This window comes from Scyliorhinus torazame, chromosome 8 (genome assembly GCF_047496885.1).
Source record: "Scyliorhinus torazame isolate Kashiwa2021f chromosome 8, sScyTor2.1, whole genome shotgun sequence".
NCBI lineage: Eukaryota > Metazoa > Chordata > Chondrichthyes > Carcharhiniformes > Scyliorhinidae > Scyliorhinus > Scyliorhinus torazame.
Window position 1 is genome coordinate 80,323,790 of NC_092714.1, and position 21,676 is coordinate 80,345,465.

Consider the following 21,676-nt stretch of genomic DNA (forward strand, 5'->3'; position numbering starts at 1 on the left):
AGTTTTCACTAAAAGGACATTAGGGCAGCTTTTCCTGGTCTTAGTGCACAAGCTGCACCTGGAAAATTGGCATTATGAGCGCCCGCAATGGAGATTGGATATCGGGCTGTTGGCGGACGAAGCGGTGTGCGAGAGGCTGAGGAAGTGCATGCTGAACTACCTGCAGGTAAATGATACGGGAGGGGGGGGGGCGGTCTCAGCAGCGATGGTCTGGGAAGCGCTGAAGGCAGTGGTGAGAGGAGAGCTGATCTTGTTCCGGGCTCACAGGGACAGGACGGATAGGGCAGAAACGGACCGACTGGTAAAAGAGATCCTACGAGTTGATAGGAGGTATGCGCAGGCTCCAGGGGCAGGGCTTTTAAGGGAACACTGGAGGCTACAGGCGGAATTTGGTTTGCTAACCACCGGCAGGGCAGTGGAACAGCTCAGAAAGGTGAAGGGGGCGATTTACGAGCATGGGGAGAAGGCCAGCAGGATGCTTGCACAGCGGCTCAGAAAGAGGGAGGCAGCTAGAGAAGTAGGGAAAGTTGTTGACGGGGATGGGAACTTAGTTGGGGACTCGGCGGGGGTGAGCAAGCTCTTTCGGGATTATTATAGCAGGTTGTACAAGTCGGAACCCACTGAGGGGCCGGAGGGGATGTGGCACTTTTTGGATGGGTTGACTTTCCCGAAGGTGGATGGGGAGCTGGTAGAAGGGCTGGGGGCACCCGATTGGGCTGGAGGAGATAGTGGAGGGTTTGCAGGCCATGCAGTCGGGCAAGGCCCCAGGACCGGATGGGTACCCAGTCAGGTTCTATAAAAGGTTCTTTGGATTATTGGGGCGGGTGCTGATGAAGGTCTTCAGCGAGGCCAAGGAAAGAGGGGTTCTGCCCCAGACGATGTCACAGGCCATGATCTCGCTCATTCTGGCACAGAGACTCTCTGTATGCGGATTACTTACTGCTGTACGTCTCAGACCCAATGGAGGGGATGGAAGAAATTAAATTATGGGAATCTTGGGGGAATTCGGCCGATATTCGGGGTATAAGCTCAATATGGGGAAGAGGGAGTTGTTTGTGGTTCAGGCGAGAGGTCCGGTGAGGCGACTGGGGGAACTGCCGTTCAGAGTGGTAGGGGACAGTTTCAGGTACCTAGGTGTCCAAGTGGCGAGGAATTGGTACAGGCCACATAAACTGAACTTGGCCCAGTTGGTGGATCAGATGAAGGAGGATTTCTGGAGATGGGATGCCCTCCCCTTGTCTCTGGCGGGTAGAGTGCAGTCAGTAAAAATGACAGTCCTCCCGAGGTTCCTATTCGTCTCCCAATGCCTCCCCATCTTCATCCCGTGGTCCTTTTTTAAGCAGATCAATAAGATTATCTTGGGCTTTGTGTGGGGGAGGCAAGTCCCCGCGGGTGAAGAGGGCAATGCTCGAGCAGAGTCGGGGGGGTGGAGGGCGGGTGCTGCCGAATTTCAGCAACTACTACTGGGCGGCTAATATAGCCATGGTGAGGAGGTGGCTGGTGGGGGAGCCATGGAGGCAGCTTCGTGTAAGGGCACAAGTTTGGGGGCATTGGTAACGGCGCCCCTAACGTTCCCGCCGGCGCGTTACTCCACCAGTCCGGTGGTGGTGGCGGCCCTGAGAGTCTGGGGGCAGTGGAGGAGACATGTGGGAGCAGAGGGGCATCAGTGTGGTCCCAATCTGCGATAACCATCAGTTTGCCCCCGGGAGGATGGATGGGGTGGTTTCGAATTTGGTGGGGATTGAGAGGATGGGGCATTTGTTCTTAGAAGGAAGCTTCCTGAGTATGAGGGCGCTGGAGGAGAAGTTTGCATTGGCGGGGGGAAATGAATTCCGATATTTGCAGGTGCGGGACTTTCTGCGAAGCAGGTACCAACCTTCCCACTCCTGCCGCTAATGGGGATTCAGGACAGGGTGGACTCTAGAGGGTGGATAGGAGAGGGGAGCGTCTCGGACATATATAATGAGCTTGTGGGTTCGGAGGAGACGCAGACAGAGGAACTGAAGCTAAAGTGGGAGGATAGCTGGGGGGAGAGATGGAGGAGGACCTCTGGGCGGACGCGTTAGGAAGGGTCATTGCGACCGCAACCTATGCCAGGCTCAGCCTGATCCAATTTAAGGTTGTTCACCAGGCTCACATGACAGTGGCCCGGATGAGTAGATTCTTTGGGGTGGTGGACAGGTGTGCGAAGTGTGCGGGGGGGGCCAGCGAACCATGTCCACATGTTCTGGGCATGTCCAACGCTGAGGGGATTATGGCAGGGGTTTGCTGACATCATGTCCACATTAAATGAGGGTGGCAATGAGTCCGCAGGTGGCGACTTTTGGGGTATCGCAGGACCCGGGAATCCAGGAGGAGAAAGAGGCAGATGTTCTGGCCTTTGCTTCCCTGGTAGCCCAGAGGCGCATATTGCTGGCATGGAGGGACTCAAAGCCCCCGAAATCGGAGACCTGGCTTTCAGACATGGCTGGCTTCCTCTGCCTGGAGAAAATTAAGTTGGCTATGAGAGGGTTTCTGTTAGGGTTCGCCCGGAGGTGGCAACCATTCGTCGACTTCCTCGCAGAGAACTAATCGTCAGCAGAAAGGGGGGGGTTAGGTTAGCGTAGGTTAGGGGGGTAAGTAATGGCAAGACCTGCGGGAGAAGGAGGTGGGATTTGCTCTATGTTTATATTTTCCTTGTTATGTATATTGTGTATTTTGTTGCTGTTATAATGCCAAAGAAATACCTCAATAAAACGTTTATTTAAAAAAAAAGAAAATTGGCATTATGCACTAGAACATTGGTCATTACTCCTTAAGCGTTCTCCTCCTCCTATAATTAGGAGTGGCCCTAAATTTCCTGAATGGCTCTTGAGATGGCTGTACTTATACACAGCATAGCATAGCAATGTAAATTACATGCAAGGGAAATTGGCGCTGCAACCTCTGGACGTGCCTTTTTGTTGTGATCAGTCTTTTTTTTAAAAAACCTCAGACAAATTAGGCCATCATCGACAGAGCTAGCGGCACATGCCTTAGTAAGGGGATAGTGTGAAAAAAACGTAAACATTTATTTTAAAAGCAAGTGAGGTAGGAAAGCTCCTCAACTCCACTTTACTCCTAGCAGCTGGAGCTAATCTTTTACCGTTTACTCCGCCTAATGTTCCCCCCCACCCCTCTTCCTCTGAGAATTCTCCAAAATTAATGCTGAAAGATATGTGACCCAAAATTCAATCCTCCTAAAGTTGAATCTGGCTGTGGTGATGCAACAAGTGCTTAAAGCGTACCTGCAACGTACAGGTGAGGCCCAATTTGGGCTGGCTATGACCATTTGGTCAAGTGTGCGCTATTTGAAAAGTACTGAGCAGAAACTCATTTCTGCTCACATGTTCAATTCTGCAGATCTCACCTTTTACAATATGGCTTATTTGGAGGAAAGGGTAAACGGCCAAAATTCAGCTCCTAATAATTTGCCTGGCTCACATAATTGTTGATAACTGTTCCTCACATTAAAGATATGGGATCCCTCTTTCTGACTTCATTGCACCTTGAATAAAGAGTCAATCAATACCCACCTCCTTTTCCTCTACCAGAATTTCTCATATGCATATTTACTTCTCTAATTATTGCTTGCTCACCCAACCCTCTCCGATGCAGATTTCAGGAGACACTGGCTGCTGCTGATGTTCCAGCTATGGAACACTTTTAAATCAATGTGAAGGCCACTAATCTGAAAATAAAGACTTGCATGACATGTAAATTACTTTCCCAGCTGCCCTCATAACAAAAATCCTCCTTCACTGTGTGCGAATATCAATGTGCTTTTGGCTCCTCAATGGGGATTCATTTAACATGCCCGTTAATATTTCCATTGCCTTTAAGGCTTATGCATGGCTTGGACTTCCTCTCCGAATAATAGGTACTTAACCAATAATGGGCCTTCAGCTGCTCCTAATGCCTGCCCTATTTCCATGGTAATGATGGCCAAACGGGAAAAATTACGTACTGTTCAGGTCCACTATGTGTCACATTTCTGGAATATTATGCTGCCACTGTCCCAGTACTTGTCCAGGAACATTGGCCCATTTATGTTCTATTTACATTTATTGCCATGAGAGCCCAAGATGCTCACGCCGTTATTTTATTTTGCTGGACAATACTGTCCAGACATGAATGATTAGTGCTGCAATTTTAGCTGACAATGATCTTAAAGAATAAAACGTCTTAGCTGTTCCATTGACGTGAGTGTTGAGTGGTTGAAGTTAAAAGGTGAGAATATAAAAAGCACCATTAGGTGGCTCAGTCCTAGCTGTTCTCTCAAGAAAAGCCTATTTGAGTTAGGAGACTAAACAACCCTGTAATGGAGGTTGCTGAGCAACAGCACACGCATCAGCTTGTGTTTAGTACGTTTATACTCTGCTCTGGCTTCAACAATGCAATGTAGGATATTTTAGAATATTTACAATAATTCAGAACCATTATTTAAACAAGTGATTTCAATCGCCTACGTCTGAAAATAAGGCCAATTAAAGAGTTGCGGTTTTGGCCTAACTTCCTTCTTTTTTTAATCTTGTGGGTTAATTGCTGTAAATACTTGATGACGTTCTGTAGATTTGAGATACGACACTTAATATGATAACCGTTTACTCCGCCTATTGTTTCCCCCACCCCCCCTTTTCCTCTGAGAATTCGCCAAAATTAATGCTGAAAGATATGTGACCCAAAATTCAATCCTCCTAAAGTTGAATCTGGCTGTGGTGATGCAACAAGTGCTTAAAGCGTACCTGCAACCTACAGGTGAGGCCCAATTTGGGCTGGCTATGAGCAAAACCTAATTTAAAATTATGTTGGCCAATACAATTCAGCAACTATCCAGTGTCACAGATTATGGCGATACTGATCTAGCAACATACATTCATTTTAGTCAAAATAGCCTGACCGAAAGTACAGGTATTTCATGGCCGGGATTCTCCGACCCCGCGCCGGGTCGGAGAATCGCCGGGGGGGGGGGGGGTCGGACAATTGCCGGAGGGTGGGGGCGGGGGGGGCATGAGAACCGCGCCACGCAGTCAGCCCGCCGATTCTCTGGCACCGGTTCTCGGGCGCCCGCGGGAAAGCGCCCCCCCCCCCCCCCCCCCGGGAGATTCTCCGGGCCTCGTCGGGCCAAGTTCTGCCAGCGTGGGTTATGTATGGTCCCACCTGGTGGGACCTCGGAGCTCTGGCTGCGGGGGCCGTCCTGATGGGTGGGCAGGTGGATATGACCCGGGGGGGGGGGGGGGGCCTCCACCAAGGCCTGGCCCGCGATTGGGGCCTACCGATCGGCGGGACGGCTAGTTCTGTGGAGGGGCCTATGTTCCGCCCTGCCGGGCCCCTGTAGGGCTCCACCATATTGCCCAGGGGCCGGCGGGAGACGGGAACCCACGGCGGCCATGGCGCGCATGTACGGACTCGTGCCGGCCGTGGGGCGCATACGCGGACTTGCGTCGGCCGTGGTGTGCATGCGCGGACTCGGGTTGGCCGTGGCGTGCCGGCTTCCAGGCACCGGAGCTGCAGACACGACTCCAGCGTCATACTAGCCCCCACCCAAGGAAGGGGTGAATACCTGGCACTTGAGGCCCGTTGACGCCGGAGTGGCTTGCGCCACTTTTCACGCCGGCATCAGAACTGTGTCCGTTTGTTCAGCAACGTCTACCATTGTTCAGTGCAAATGTTTGCAGCTTTTGGCTGGGTTTTCTGGTCCCTCTATGGCAGGACCCACCACAGGGGATGTGGCGACTCAGCCAAAAGTCCAGTGACATTCGGTGGGACCAGTTGATTCCGACTGCGGGTGGGGCTGGAAAATTCCGCCGTTTGTCTTTCAACAAATTTTTTGGAATTTTGACATATATTTATCAGACACGACACATCTTTGTGCAGCTCTTATAGTTTTTTTTTTAAACAAACAATTTTATTGAAGTTTTTTGGCATTAAACTTGACATGTCCGAAAGTCATAATTCGGTCTTCGTGGGTTTTGAGTCCCTCCATGCCAGCAGTATTCGCAGCCGGGCTATCAGGGAAGCAAAGGCCAGAACATCGGCTTCTTTCTCCCCCTGGACTCCTGGGTCTTCCGATCCGGCATCCGGCCGCGTAGGACCCCCGCCGCGCCGATTCGGTCGCCTGAGATTGTGCATAGCGGCTAGTCGCGTTTTCGTGCAGGACACAGGCTTCGATTGCAGAGGCTAAGGTGAGGCCTTTTATTTTTAAAAGCTGCTGGCGTAAGGTGCCCGAGGCGACCCCAAAAACGATCTGGGGCGAAATTCTCCCGAAACGGCGCGATGTCCGCGGCGCCCAAAACGGTGCCAATCAGACGGGCATCGCGCCGCCCCAAAGGTGCGGAATGCTCCGCATCTTTGGGGCCGAGCCCCAACATTGAGGGGCTAGGCCGACGCCGGAGGAATTTCCGCCCCGCCAGCTGGCGGAAATCGCGTTTGGTGCCCCGCCAGCTAGCGCGGAAATTACATCTCCGGGCGGCGCATGCGCGGGAGCGTCAGCGGCCGCTGACAGTTTCCCACGCATGCGCAGTGGAGGGAGTCTCTTCCGCCTCCGCCATGGTGGAGACCGTGGCGGAGGCGGAAGGGAATGAGTGCCCCCACGGCACAGGCCCGCCCGCGGATCGGTGGGCCCCGATTGCGGGCCAGGCCACCGTGGGGGCACCCCCCGGGGCCAGATCGCCCCGCGCCCCCCCCCCCCCCCCAGGACCCCGGAGCCCGCCCACGCCGCCTTGTCTCGCCGTTCAAAAGGTGGTTTAATCCACGCCGGCGGGACAGGCAATTTATCGGCGGGACTTCGGCCCATCCGGGCCGGAGAATCGAGTGGGGAGGCCCACCAACCGGCGCGGCCCGATTCCCGCCCCCGCCAAATATCCGGTGCCGGAGACTTTGGCAACCGGCGGAGGCGGGATTCACGGCAGCCCCCGGTGATTCTCCAACCCGGCAGGGGGTCGGAGAATGACGCCCATTGTCCCGAATCATGGAGCCTGAGGTGGTGTCGTAACCGCAGGACTGCGCGTGGATGCGTAGGTCGGTGAGGAATGACTGAAAGAGCTCATCCTTACCTTGGAGGCACTGCTGGAAGACTTATCTCTCGAAGCTTTCATTGACCTCGACGTTGAAGTGTTGGTCGAGCTTGTGAAGGACCGTCTCGTATTTGGATTTGTCCTCTACTTCCGCGAACGCCAGAGAGTTGTGGATATGGATGGCGTGCTGCCCTGCGGTGGTGAGGAGGATGGTGATCTTTCTGGTGTCTGAGGCGTTCCCTCGTTCGTTGGCTTCCAGAAAGAGCTGGAAGCGTGCTTGAATAGCTTCCAATTTACACCAAGGTTCCCAGCGACTTGCAGCGGCTGCGGTGTGTTGACTGTGTCCATGGCGCAGGATGGCAGATTTGTGGGTAGGTGTCAATTCACTTCTGGTACCATGAAGTGTTGGGTACTCTGACACACAGACGAACCAACACGGTTGCGAATGGTACAACGCAGTTTTATTTCATTGAACTATAAACATAGTTAACTCTGGTATTCAGCACATGGTCAGCCTCTGAGTGGCTGGCAATGTGGTCTATGCCCTGAGCTCCCTCCTGCTCGAGTGCCCCGGAAGTGTCGTGTTCCCTGCTTTTGTACTGTGTATGCTCTTGTCCGTGATTGGCTGTCGTGTTGTGTGTGTTGATTGGTCCATTGATCTGTCCATCATTATGTGTGTGTGTATGTGCTGTGATGTTCACATGAATATCATGACAATTATTGGTTGGACTTCCTTTCTTTTGCTGGTATAGAACAGTTGTTCTGATTGGTCGAACTGACCAGGATGATTGCTCCCCATTCCACACAACGATGATGTTCCCATTGGGTGTTTACATCTCAGTTACGCATCATTTTAGCGAATAACCAATAAAATAGTAAAGCAACAATCAAAAAAAGACTCACGCTCTGCATTTACTAACAAATGCACACAAAGGTTTGAAGGACACAGGTATGGTCTGGGCAAATATGAGCATTGAGATCTTCATGTTCAATAACTGTGTCTAGTTCTCTTAATTTTTGTTTACAGATCAAATATCCAATTAGCTCACCTGGGATGCAGTATTCATATAGCTAAGATATTGGGGAACACCTAGGATTCTATCAAAGCTTTTGCAATTTATTTTCCATATACATTTTCTTTGTAGTTTTATAATAGGAACAAAACTCTAGTTAGTAAATATATATATTTTTACAATTTCACTTACAAACCTGTTGCATTGTAGAATATGTCATGCAACTTTATTCTTTCACTCTCGACGGAATTCTACAGCTTCTCCTTCCAGCACATATGTGCTTAATACTGTGACGTATGCTTCTTACAGTTGGTTTCTTTTGTTTCATAATTATAGGCTATGTTACAACTTCATGAAAAGCTTTGTGCAAGTTTCAACTGTGGTTGTACTAATTGTACAGAGGTCTTGTATATACAGTAAACTGGGTAGGACAATGTGTAATTAAGCTCTGTCGCTCTGGCATCGCTGTTGATTGCTTTTTGCTGGTTCCACAGCTCAGGGCACCAGATGGTCCAGCCTGATTACCCAGGATACAGTGCAGAAAACAGGAGAAACAATGGAAAACTCAACAATAAAATGAAATGCAGCGTCACATGGAGTATTAACCAGAGGATTATACTACTGAGTAAAGGGACTATTATAAAATGCCATGCTCCCGATTGAAAGACTCGTTACTGGCGAAGCATTACGTTAGAAGTAAACTGTCTTTGCCGTTGATTCTAAATCTGATCTATTCCAATCCAATAGAATATTCCAATCTGACAAAATTCCTTTTAAAAAAAAAAAAAAACGACAACAAAAGGTGTGCTAATCTTAGAAGGGTGGATACAAAGAATAGCATTTATTTCAAAAATACATAATGCCCAATTTCTTAATTTTGAGCGCACTATGTAAAGAGACGCTCTCACAATGAGCAATGTAAAAGCTGCGACTTGCACAAAGCATTTTGTCGACTGTAACATAACAATTAAAAAGGTAAGGGGACATACAACACAGCAGGCAAATATTGAAATCCATTACATTAAAGTGAGGGCAGGTATTCATATGCAAATCTGTATTGTTCTGTCAGTGCTGATCATTTGTGTGCTGACAGGAGGAGTGCATTGCAAAGGGGAGAAAAGTGGCTCAAATCTCACTCTAGTCAAATGCAGCTGCATTAAAAGGGAAGGTCCCTAAGTAGAAGCTGCACCATTTCCGTGTACTGGAAAATTCACCAAAAGTGGTCACTGGCACCATCTGGTGGCCAACAACAGGGAACATTCTCGGCCTTTTGGCTAAGATCAAGTGTAGTATCATTTGATCTAGGGAAGCTGAGGATTTTGATGTCGATCGTGGATTGGAGAACACGGAGAGATTGAAGTCGTCAAAGAGGAAACGTTTAGAGCTCGGCTGCTATTGGTGGATCTACATGCTGGTCTAAGCCTCTGGTTTAGGCCTAACGCCGATACAGTTTAGACTCAACGTGTGAGCTATGGCTGCAGCTGCATCCCGACCACCAGGCTGGGGAGTGCGAAACACTGTCCGAGTCACAGCGAAGAAGGCGGAAGGGGAGTCACCTGTGGACAGAAACTTCTTCGTGAAGCGGGTGCTGCTCGAGTGGTGCGGGTTTCAAGCAACAGATATCTTCTGCTTGCAAAACTTCCCCAATAATGGATATTTTGATGTCACCTTCAAGAGTGTCGCAGCGTGCATCAAATTCTTGAACGTGTTCAAAGAAAAAGGTAACCAGAGTCCCCCGTCTATCCTGACTGCGGAGCCTCTGTTTACGCTACCGTCGCAGCAAAACCAGGTTGTAACACTGCACACGTACAACCCCCACGTCCCCGTGTCTGACGTGCTCACGTTCCTCGCCAGGTACGCGGAGCTGAAAAGTGACAGCGTGCAATTGAAAGACACCTTTGGCATCTGGACAAGTGAGCACCAGATCAAGGTGACTCTGAGAACAGACGGCAACGGAACCATCCTGCATCCCCCCTCCAGTTTCACCATTGGAGGAAATCGTGGCTACCTCTACTACGTGGGACAGCCACGAGTATGCCACACCTGTGGCAAAACGGGGCATGTTGCCGCAAACTGCAGTGTGACCTTCTGCAAAAACTGCAGGCAGCAGGGGCACATGACTAAGGACTGCAAGGAAGACAAGTGCTGCAACCTGTGTGGGGAGGCCGGCCATCTTTACAGGGCCTGCCCGAAACGCGGGGCGACATACGCTCAAATCATCAGCAGCGGAGTTAAAAAGGCGACACGAGAGGAGGTTCATACACCCTCCACCGACAAAGACACCATGGCACAGAATGCGGAAAAGCAACAGAAGGGCCCTCAACAAAAAAGGGAGGCCCCAGCACGACCGGACAACTCAACCCAAACCTCATCTGACGAGGAACACTCAATGGAAGAGGATGGGACGAAGAATAAAGAGCCCTGGGAAACAGTGAACAGGGACAAACGAAAGAGGAAACAAAAAAACAAACTGAAGAACCCCCCGACAGGGAGTGGCAAAAAGCGACACCTTTCAGCCAGCGGACTTAGCGCCAACACCGCCTCCGATGAGGGAAAACAAGACAAGAATCGGCCTCAAATAAAGAGGCAAAGCACCAATGTGGAACGGGATGCACAGACCCCCCAGACCACAGACAGGGAAGAAAATAAAACACGCCGAGCCAATCAACCTCTGGCTCATGGGAACAGAATATGACCAACGGCCACCAAACGCCGGACATCGAAAACAAGGTCACAGACCAACCCCCGAAATTAACAAGCAGCAACAACCCAGGCGTAGACTGGCCTGCAACCCCAACACCTACTGACTGCCACAACGAACGCCTGGGCTACACCACCCCCCCAATGCATCTGCATCAAGTTCACGGGGCCAGTGCGGACCAGAACAGTTTTCTCAGCCCTGCAACGGTGCAATAGTTTGCGAGCACCACCGGCATGCTGGGGAACATCCAACAGCTGGAACAGCCAACTGTATAGACTCTGGACCCTGAGACTGGTAAATCTACCTTTTTAATAATGGGTTTTAAAATTGCATCCATTAATGTGCGAAGCATCAAAGATACTTCGCGGTGTGTAGCCACACTCAACTATTTAGCAAATGTGAAAGCTGACCTACTGTTCCTGCAGGAGTGCGGAATTCCGCACCTCAGCAACTACAGACGCTGGTCGAGCTGGTGGTCCCAAGGGCCATCCATCTGGTCAGGAGGAAACGACTGCCGCTCTTCAGGCCTGGGTATTCTGCTGCGGGGAGGCAACTTCACCATCTCCGACGTTAAGGAGCTGGTGGGCGGGCCTCCTCGTAGCAGACGTCAAATACCAAAACTCCCCTCTCAGACTTATTAATGCGTACGCCCCGGCCGTAAAATGTGAGCGGCTGGCAGTCCTTCAGCAACTCCCACTGCTGTTGGCCACCTCCAAGCCGGTCATTCTGGGCGGTGACTTCAACTGCATCATCAATGCAGCTGGACGATCCGGCAGAGCCGACAGTAAACTAGACGCTACGTCCAGACTCCTGATGGAAACGGTAAAAGACGCCAAGCTGCTCAACGTCTGCAGCAACTCTGCAGATGGAGCGCAGCGTAGGTACACATGGTCACGGCCAGACGGGTCCGTCCGCTCCAGGATAGACTTCTTCTTTGTGTCCCGTGCTTTCACGGTCAGGTCCACCGATGTAAAGCCGGTGTTCTTCTCTGACCACTGCCTCCTACTGGCCGACTGCCACCTGCAGGGAAACCAGGGGGTAGGCAGGGGGACATGGAAGCTGAATGTAAAACTGCTGACCCCTGAGAACCTCGAGGAACTCAGGAGGGATTGCAAAGGTTGGAGAACCGTGAAACCCCTCTTTGAGTCTCCACATCTCTGGTGGGAAGCAATCAAGGGGAATATCAAAAGGTTTTTCATCCTCAAGGGCGTTCAAAAGGTGAGAGAGAGACGAGGGGTCATGTCCAGGCTCCAGAAAAGTATGCAGAATTTGCTCCAGCTGCAGTCGATGGGGGTGGACGTCAAGGAGGATCTCCAAGAGGTGAAGAGCCAGCAAGCCTCGCTCTACACCTCGGAGGCCTCCAAGGTTATCTTCCGTTCCAGAGTCCGCTCCGTGGAGCAGGATGAAAAGTGCTCACGCTTCTTCTTCCAAAAGGTGCACAGAGAGACCTCTGTGATCAGCAGCCTGAAGGAAGAAGATGGCTCTGAAAAGTCATCGCAGTCTGACATCCTGAGGATCAGCCAATCCTTTTATGCCGGACTGTATGGCCTGAAGCCAACAGATAGCACTGTTTCCCAGACCTTCCTGTCGACTATCACGGAGGTCTTAGGCGACAGCGAGCTGGAAAACCTGGACAAACCGCTAACTCTGGATGAGCTGACAAAGGCCGTCAAGTCCTTCGAGACGAGTAAAACTCCCGGAAGCGACGGCTTACCGGTTGAGTTGTATTCGGCTCTGTGGGACTGGATGGGCCCAGACCTGCTGGAAGTGTACGAGAGTATGCTTCTGGAAGGCGGCATGTCAGAGTCCATGAGGAAAGGCATCATCACCCTTATCTACAAGCAGAAGGGGGAAAGGGAAGAAGTTCGAAATTGGCGACCCATTTCACTGTTGAATGTGGATTACAAAATTCTAGCCAAGGTCATCGCCAATCGGGTCAAGTCTGCTCTGGAGTCGGTGATCCACCCTGACCAGACCTGTGCTGTACCCAGCAGGAAGATCTCTGATAGCCTCGCGCTACTCAGGGATACGATCGCCTACGTGCAGGACAGGAGGGTGGACATATATAGATATAGAACATACAGTGCAGAAGGAGGCCATTCGGCCCATCGAGTCTGCACCGACCCACATTAATCCCTCACCTCCACCCTATCCCCGCAACCCAATAACCCCTCCCAACCCTTATGGACACTACGGGCAATTTTTAGCATGGCCAATCCACCTAACCTGCACGTCTTTGGACTGTGGGAGGAAACCGGAGCACCCGGAGGAAACCCACGCAGACACGGGGAGAACGTGCAGACTCCGCACAGACAGTGACCCAGCGGGGAATCGAACCTGGGACCCTGGCGCTGTGAAGCCACAGTGCTATCCACTTGTGCTACCGTGCTGCCTCATCGACACCTGCCTCATCAGCCTTGACCAGGAGAAGGCTTTTGACAGAATATCGCACACCTACATGATCGATGTGCTCTCCAAAATGGGGTTTGGAGAGGGAATTCGTAATTGGATCAAACTGCTCTACACAAACATCTATAGCGCAGTCTCAATCAATGGGTGGGAATCAGAAAAGTTCCAGATCAAATCTGGAGTCAGGCAGGGCTGCCATCTCTCTTCTGCCCTGTTTGTGTGCTGCATAGAACCTTTTGCCGAGTCCATCAGGAAGGATCCGGGTATAAGAGGAGTGACGATCCCAGGCAGTGGAGGCATGCAAGTCAAGGCCTCCCTGTACATGGACGACGTTGCCGTCTTCTGCTTGGATCCTGCGTCTGTACGCAGGCTCTTGAATGCCTGCGACCAGTTTGAACAGGCCTCGGGAGCCAAGGTAAACCGTGGCAAGAGCGAGGCCATGTTCTTTGGGAACTGGGCCGACCGGTCCTTTGTCCCCTTCACTGTCAGGTCAGATTACCTGAAGGTGCTGGGGATATGGTTCGGAGCTGCTGGGGCGTGCACCAAAAACTGGGAGGAGCGCATAGCAAAGGTAAGACAGAAACTGGGCTGGTGGGAGCAACGCTCCCTCTCCATTGCGGGCAAAACCCTGGTCATCAGGTGTGAGGTACTCTCGGTGTTACTGTACATGGCGCAGGTCTGGCCCATAACCCGGCCCTACGCCACAGTAGTCACCCGGGCCATCTTCAAATTTATCTGGAGATCCAAGATGGACCGTGTCCGAAGGGACACCATGTACAAACCTCTGGAGAAGGGAGGGCGGAACGTACCCAACGCCTCCCTCATCCTATTGACCACCTTTGTGTCCAGCTGCATCAAAGCTGTGCGTGGACCCCCAGTATGCAAACACCAAGTGTCACTACATACTGAGGTTCTACCTGTCCCCGGTGTTACGAAGGATGGGCCTGGCTTCATTGCCGCGGAACGCTCCAAGTACAAAGAACAAAGAACAAAGAAATGTACAGCACAGGAACAGGCCCTTCGGCCCTCCAAGCCCGTGCCGACCATACTGCCCGACTAAACTACAATCTTCTACACTTCCTGGGTCCGTATCCTTCTATTCCCATCCTATTCATATATTTGTCAAGATGCCCCTTAAATGTCCCTATCGTCCCTGCTTCCACTACCTCCTCCGGTAGTGAGTTCCAGGCACCCACTACCCTCTGCGTAAAAAACTTGCCTCGTACATCTACTCTAAACTTTGCCCCTCTCACCTTAAACCTATGCCCCCTAGTAATTGACCCCTCTACCCTGGGGAAAAGCCTCTGACTATCCACTCTGTCTATGCCCCTCATAATTTTGTATACCTCTATCAGGTCGCCCCTCAACCTCCTTCGTTCCAGTGAGAACAAACCGAGTTTATTCAATCGCTCCTCATAGCTTATGCCCTCCATACCAGGCAACATTCTGGTAAATCTCTTCTGCACCCTCTCTAAAGTAGTTGGACCGTGCCGTACCACCTGTCCTTCGTGGAAAAGTTTTTGAAGGAAAACACCTTTGACCACAAGGCAATGAAGCAGTGGTCAGCACGTAATGTCCTCGAGGCCCTCAGGGAAAAGGAGACCATGGAGGACATTGGATGGTTACCTGAGCAGACTGCCAGAGTCATCTGGCAGAACGCCTCATCACCAGAACTTTCAAACAAGCACCAGGACCTAGCTTGGCTGGTGGTGAGAAAGGCCCTCCCTGTCAGATTCTTCATGCACACCCGAAGGCTCTGCGCCAATGCACGCTGCCCTCGGAGGGGCTGTGGGGGAAATGAGACGGTCACACACCTCCTTGTGGAATGTGCCTTTGCAAAGAAGGTCTGGAGACAGATGCAGTGGTATTTGTCAAGGTTTATCCCGAGCAGCTCTGTGACACAGGACTCTGTGCTCTACGGACTGTTTCCAGGGACACACACCGAGACAAATATCAACTGCTGCTGGAAGGTTATCAACTCGGTGAAAGATGCTCTTTGGTCTGCCTGGAACTTGCTGATCTTCCAGTGCAAAGAATTGTCCTCGACCGAGTGTTGCAGACTGGCACATTCCAAGGTCCAGGACTACGTGCTGAGGGACGCACTCAAGCTTGGGGCAGCTGCCGCCAAGGCGCAATGGGGAAAGACCACTGTGTAAGGTTTTTCCAGCAAATGTACACCGAGGGGCGGGTAACAGTGTAAACCCCCCTCGGTCTGGGCCACCAACACTCAAATGTATAAAATAAAATAAACATGACAATGTAAATATTTAAGAAGGAATTGTAATGTAAAGAGTGATATGTGTATAATATTATCAAAATTGAATGGAAGAAAGTCAAGGCAATGTGTAACTCTGATGGAAATGTACAGTCAAGACAATTCGAAATGTTCTGTAATGCTTATGATAAATATTATGAATAAAGTATATTTTTTTAATAAAAAAAACAAAAAAAAACAACAGGGAACATTCATAATTTCATCAGTGCTCATTAGGGTGGCACGGTAGCACAGTGGTTAGCACTGTTCGCCCCATGTCTGCATGGGTTTCCTCCGGGTGCTCCGGTTTCCTTCCACAAGTTCCAAAAGACCTGCTTCCTAGGTGAATTGGACATTCTGAATTCTCCCTCTGTGCACCCGAACAAGTGTAGGAATGTGGCAACTAGGGGCTTTTCACAGAAACTTCATTACGGTGTTAATGTAAGCCTACTTGTGACAATAATAAAGATTATCATTAGATCATCAGAGAATTCAGGCCAGGAACGAGCAAGTGTATAACTAGAGGATGGAACGAGAAACAGGAACTTTATCCTGTAATATCCATGAAAACAATAAAAAGTGAACATTTTTTTAAGATGGAAATGCTTCTTTATTTTGGGCTTTATAAAGACTGCATTTATCATAGGAATTAGAATAGAATTCCCACAATGCAGAAGGAGGCCATTCATCCAGCCCATTGATTCTCCGCTGACCCTCTGAAAGAGCACCCTACCGAGGCCCGCTCCCCCGCCCTATCCCTGTAACCCCACCTAACCTGCACATCTTTGGGCACTAAGGGACAATTTAGAATGGCCGATCCACTTAACCTGCGCATCTTTGGATTGTGGGAGGAAACTGGCGCACCCGGTGTATTTTTCTATGTTTTTCTATGTTCTATGTTCTAAAACCCACGCAGACACGGGGAGAAATTGCAAACTCCACACAGACAGTCACCCAAGGCCAGAATTGAACCTGGGTTCCTGACATTGTGAGGCAACAGTGCTAACCACTGTGCCACCAGCCACATGTATCATGATGGATACAAGTTCTTTATTTGAGGGGTGCCATTTGTTCAGTAAATGTTGATAGTTCGATGGGATCTGAATGTGAAATATCTTGGCAAAACATCTATTTGCAGATCATCTTTTCAGCAACTTGTGGCAAAGTATAATGAAGCTGTTGAACTTGCACCATGATAAATTGCCTAAGTCATTACTTCTAATCCACACTGTATTCTTTCTAGACGAGGAGTCTTTTTTAAAATTACTTTTTTGCCATTTGGACATAAATGATTGCTTCATATTTAATTGTTTTCACTGGGGTATGTGGAGGTAAGGTGATACACTCTTGATATTTACATATTATTTTCCACTTGTTGGTAGTTATACTGGATTCTTTTGCTGGAAATTCTAGAGAAGATTACATTCCAGCCATTCCGTTGCAAATTCACTGTTGTATTGGAGGCAGATTTTTCTTTTGTTTCAATTACTGAAACACGTTCGACATAATTATCTTTACCCCTTTGTTATCAATTTTTATGCTGCCACTAACCTTGCTGTGTCTTTGCGATTCTCATTAACCCCAAGATGAATATCTTGTGTTGTAAGGAAGCAGGGGTGCCCTCCAAGCAATGCAAACCCTTCAGGAAAAAAACAGAAATAATATTAAAAGTAATAGTGAATGATGAAGAAGCAACACATTTAATGTTTCTGCATAACACCTTTACTGAAACTTCTAAAACTTGTACAGCTATTTGTTGAGCATTATTTGTATAATTTGCGACCAGCTGTCCTAGGACTGTTAGCAGGTGCTGCAGACAGAGTGAACAAACATTAATCCGAGGTAGCTCCAAGGTCAAAACCTCTGTTTCCCATTGAATAATGTATTTATTCAATTCCCTCTGTTTTTAATGTTAGAGAACCTAACAATAGCAATTTCTACAACTGTGAAGAAAGGATACTTTGCCACAAGAATGATAACACTGACGAATAGTTATCTTTTTATGTTAAAATAAACTTTAATTTAAACACAGAATCAATCACACTAGCAACAAAGTCATAGTTAAAAGATCTTAAATAAAAGGAAAAAATGTAATTCACTCCCTACACCTGCCCTATATACTCCAATTAAGCAAACCAATATTATTCAAAGACCACTTATAAATAAAAGTTAACAATCAGGTTTACATACTTTTCTCTGTGCAAAGACCTTGAACCTCTCAGGAGCCACTTCTGGTCAACTTAAAATCCTGTGGCAAACTGGAAACTAGAGACAGACTTTTCTCCATCCATTAATTACATCACAAAGCATTCTTTGGTCTCCTCTTACTAAGTTGTCCCATGATCTCTTTATCCAGGACGAAGCACCATTCCTCATACGTTATTTACATCCCAGGGGTCCTTCAAAATCAAAACAATGTTCCAATAGCTATCTATCTGTAATTAAGTAAATGATTAGCTGCAACAAGTTGATAACCTATATGCCTTTCCAACTCCCTCTCCTTCAGTTCTATTTTTTGAAGTTCAAATTCTCTCTCCTTGTCTTTCTTTGCCCTCTCTCTTTCCTTTCCTTCTGCCATTGCTTTCCTTTTCTTCTGCCTTTGCCACATTCTCACCTTTTTCCTTTTTGTTTGCTTTTAATTCCAATTCAAACTGTGTCAGTTCTTTATCATGTTGCAACTGTTTCATTTGTAACTGGATCCTCACTAATTCCAATGATTCAGACCATGTCTCTTCCAAATTTAAATGCTGAGCTATCGCTTTCATTGTCTCCACCTTCCTCGCTCCGGCTGTTAAAGTCAACTGCAGCTTGTCCACCAAATCCAGAAGCTTTGGTTTAACCACCCTTTGTAAACTACGCAGAGTCCATTTTACAACACCCAGGAAAAGCTTGGCTTCTGAAAGAGCCATTTTACAAGTCACCCCATATTTAAACTGATAGTATCAACACCTGAAAGAAAGCAGCAGCTCCTCACACTCGCTGTCCTTAAGTTTAATATCCCCAAGCCAAACAAGGAATTATGTGGTTCAAATTCCGGCAAAGGATCTCCCAATTTTTTTTAGGGACAAGAACCCAATAATTTGCAATTTGTAAAACTGTGAGAAAGGATACTTCACCCCAGGAATGATAACACTGACAATTAGGTATCTTTTATGTTAAAACAAAATTTAATTTAAACACAATCACATTGGCAACATATCATAGTTTTACAGTTAAAACGGTTCTTAAATAAAAGGAACAACTTGAAAGGCAACATGGTGGCGCAATGGTTCGCATTGCTGCCTCAAGACGTCCAAGGTCCCAGGTTCGATCCCGGCTCTGGGTCACTGTCCATGTGGAGTTTGCACATTCTCCCCGTGATTGCGTGGGCTTCGCCCCCACACCCAAAGATGTGCAGGGTAGGTGAATTGGACATGCTAAATTGCCCCTTAATTGGAAAAAATTAATTGGGTACTCTCAATGTATTTTTAAAAATATTAAAAAATAAAAGGCAAAACTTGCGGTTACTCCCACACCTGCTACAATATATTCCAATAAAGCAAATCAACATAGTTCAAAGACTACATATAAATAAAGTTAACAATCAGGTTTACTTATTTTTCTCTGTATAAAGAGAGAACCTTTCAGGAGCCAAGACACTTCTGTTCAATTTACAATCCTATGGCAAACTGCAAACTACAGACAGACCTGGCTGTACCCATTAATATCATCATAAGGCATTCTGTGGTCTTCTCCCACTAAGATGTCCCATAACCTGTTTATCCAGGATTAAGCACCATCTCTCACAAATTATCCACACCCCAGAGATCCTCCAAAATCAAACAATGTTACATTAGCCATCTATCTGTAAACAAATAAATGGTTTTTAAAAACAACTCACTTTTATGACCCCTTAATCACAGCTTTAGCAAACATACTGCCTGTATGTATCTTTAACCAGTGGTTTAATTAACATTACTGCAGCAAATATAACATATGACAATTCCTTACATTCATCACACTAACAAATAAAGCATTTGCAGGTTTTGTACTCATGTTAAAGCTAACACTGAAAAACATATTACAGAGTGGGCGAAATTTGCTATAGAAATCTAACACAAATACAAAGCTATTAACACCATTGTTCAGGGAATGGATAGTAATAAAGTTTGCAAAAGATGGTAGGGACTGGATAAATAGCAGGGCAGACAGTCGCATTGTAGTACTGTTACTTGACTTTGTAATCCAGAGACCAAGGATAACCCAGATTCAAATCCCACCATAGCAGATGATGACATTTTTTGAATTTAATAAAATCTGGAATTAAAAATCTAATGATGACCATGAAACCATTGCCGTAAAAATCCATCTGGTTCACTAATGTCCTTTAGGAAGGCAATTTGCCGTCCTTACCTGATCTGGCCGACATTTGACTCCAGATCCACAGCAACGTGATGGACTCTTAAATGTCCCGTCAAGGGCATTTAGGGATGGGCAATAAATGCTGGCCCAGCCAGCGAAACACTCATCCCATGAAATAATCTTTTTTAAAGTTAGAAAGATATGTTCAGGATTAAGGCAGTGGAGCTAATGTTTAATCCAATCCACTCTACTCCGGGCTCAGGTCAAACCCCAGTTTCTCACACCACATGATATTACTCTCCATTTAAGTAAATCGATATTAAAATAAAATGGGGTGCAAAATCTAGGCTTATCCTGAATCCCTAATTTTCCTCACCGGGTGGATTAGACTAAAATTACTTCCAATATCTCGAAAATAACTTTTAGGAAGAAATGCTGTCCATTTACATCTTTTGCTGTGGTTTTGAGTCAGGTCAGTGTTGATACAGAGGGTTTTGAATTTGAAAGTTGACATTGTCTATTGTCACTGCCTCTTTAATTACATTGAAGCAGAGCTTGAGGTGCAAGTGTTAGGTTGTGACACCCATTTCATTACCCGTTGTCCTATTTGCACGAGGAAAGTGAAATCATTTCCACATGACGCTAATTCATTTAACGTGAAATGGCTGTGAAATTAGGTCAGTCTTAGGAGAGGAGGTCATCTCGAAAAACTATTATTTGAACCTATTATCAGAATGAGTGTTGTTCACAATGGATGTCAACATTTTTACTACTGAAATGTGGAGTTTTAGTATCTTCATTCCAATGTAGTTCCTCGAGTTGCATTTTTATGAATATATTTCTAGTTATTATTAAGTTTTTCTCAAATAGATAGTCCTTTGAAAGACTCCACTGAGTGTTTCAGTTTTGATTGAAGGAGTACAAACTAAGAAACATTGGTATAACCACACAGTAGCTCTAGGTTTGAGAAGGACTTTGTTGATTGACAACTAAATAAAGTTTTCACTGACAGTGAAAATAATTTACGGTTCAGTATCAGGGTTGATTCTGCAGTGAAATATAATGCAGTGATGATGACAAATATCCACATGTATTCTTCTATCCCTGATGTTATCAAAACAAATTAATTAATTAATTAACTAAGTAGAGATGGCCGGGCAGGCGATGTACCACAGCTGCATGATGTGGGAGTTTGCAGATCCCATTGTGAGCTGCAGTGACTACTCTGCAGCAAGTGTTGGTTGCTTGAGGAATTGCGGCACAATGTTGATGAGCTTCAGACACTGCGGCACATCCGGGAGGGGGAAATTGACCTGGATGCTTTGTTTCAGGAGGCAGTCACACCCTGTAGATTAAGTACCTCAAGTCCTGCAAATGGTCAGGGACAGCAGGGTGTGACTGCAAGTGAGGCAGGTAGAGGGATCCTAAGTTCAGGCATGGTGGCGCCTCAGCTCTTGACCTTGTCCAACAAGTATGAGGTTCCAGAGTGGATGAGGAAAAGGACCGTAGGGAAGATGAGCTTGACAATCACGGCACCGTGGTACAGGAGGCCATTCAAGCAAGGGGGGGGGGGGGGGCCGGGGGACACAATGACAAGTGGTAGTTGCAGGGGATTCTATAATTAGGGGGGGACAGATAGCAAAACTGAGAGTCCCACATGGTATGTTGCCTGCCCGGTGCTAGGGTGAGGGACATCTCTAACCGGCTTGAAAGGATATTGGAGTGCGAGGGGGAGGATCCAGTTGTTGTGGTCCACTTAGGAAAGAGGACCTGTTTGGGGATTATCAGAAGCTAGGAACAAAATTAAAGAACAGGGCTTCAAGGGCTATATTCTCTGGATTACCACATGAGCCATGTTAAAATTGGCATAGGACTGAGAAAATTAGGTAAGTAAACGCATGGTTAAAGGAGTGGTGCGGGAAAG

The 21,676-nt window shown here is 47.8% G+C and overlaps 1 protein-coding gene across 1 annotated transcript in view; it reads right to left on the bottom strand.

The window, feature by feature from the left end:
* The window catches only part of otc (ornithine transcarbamylase), a 147,587-nt gene that overhangs the window by 45,894 nt on the left and 80,017 nt on the right, over positions 1-21,676 (bottom strand). The window contains exon 4 of the mRNA XM_072513886.1: positions 16,963-17,050. Coding sequence (XP_072369987.1) covers positions 16,963-17,050 — 88 coding nt within the window. The remainder of the gene's footprint in view (positions 1-16,962; positions 17,051-21,676) is intronic.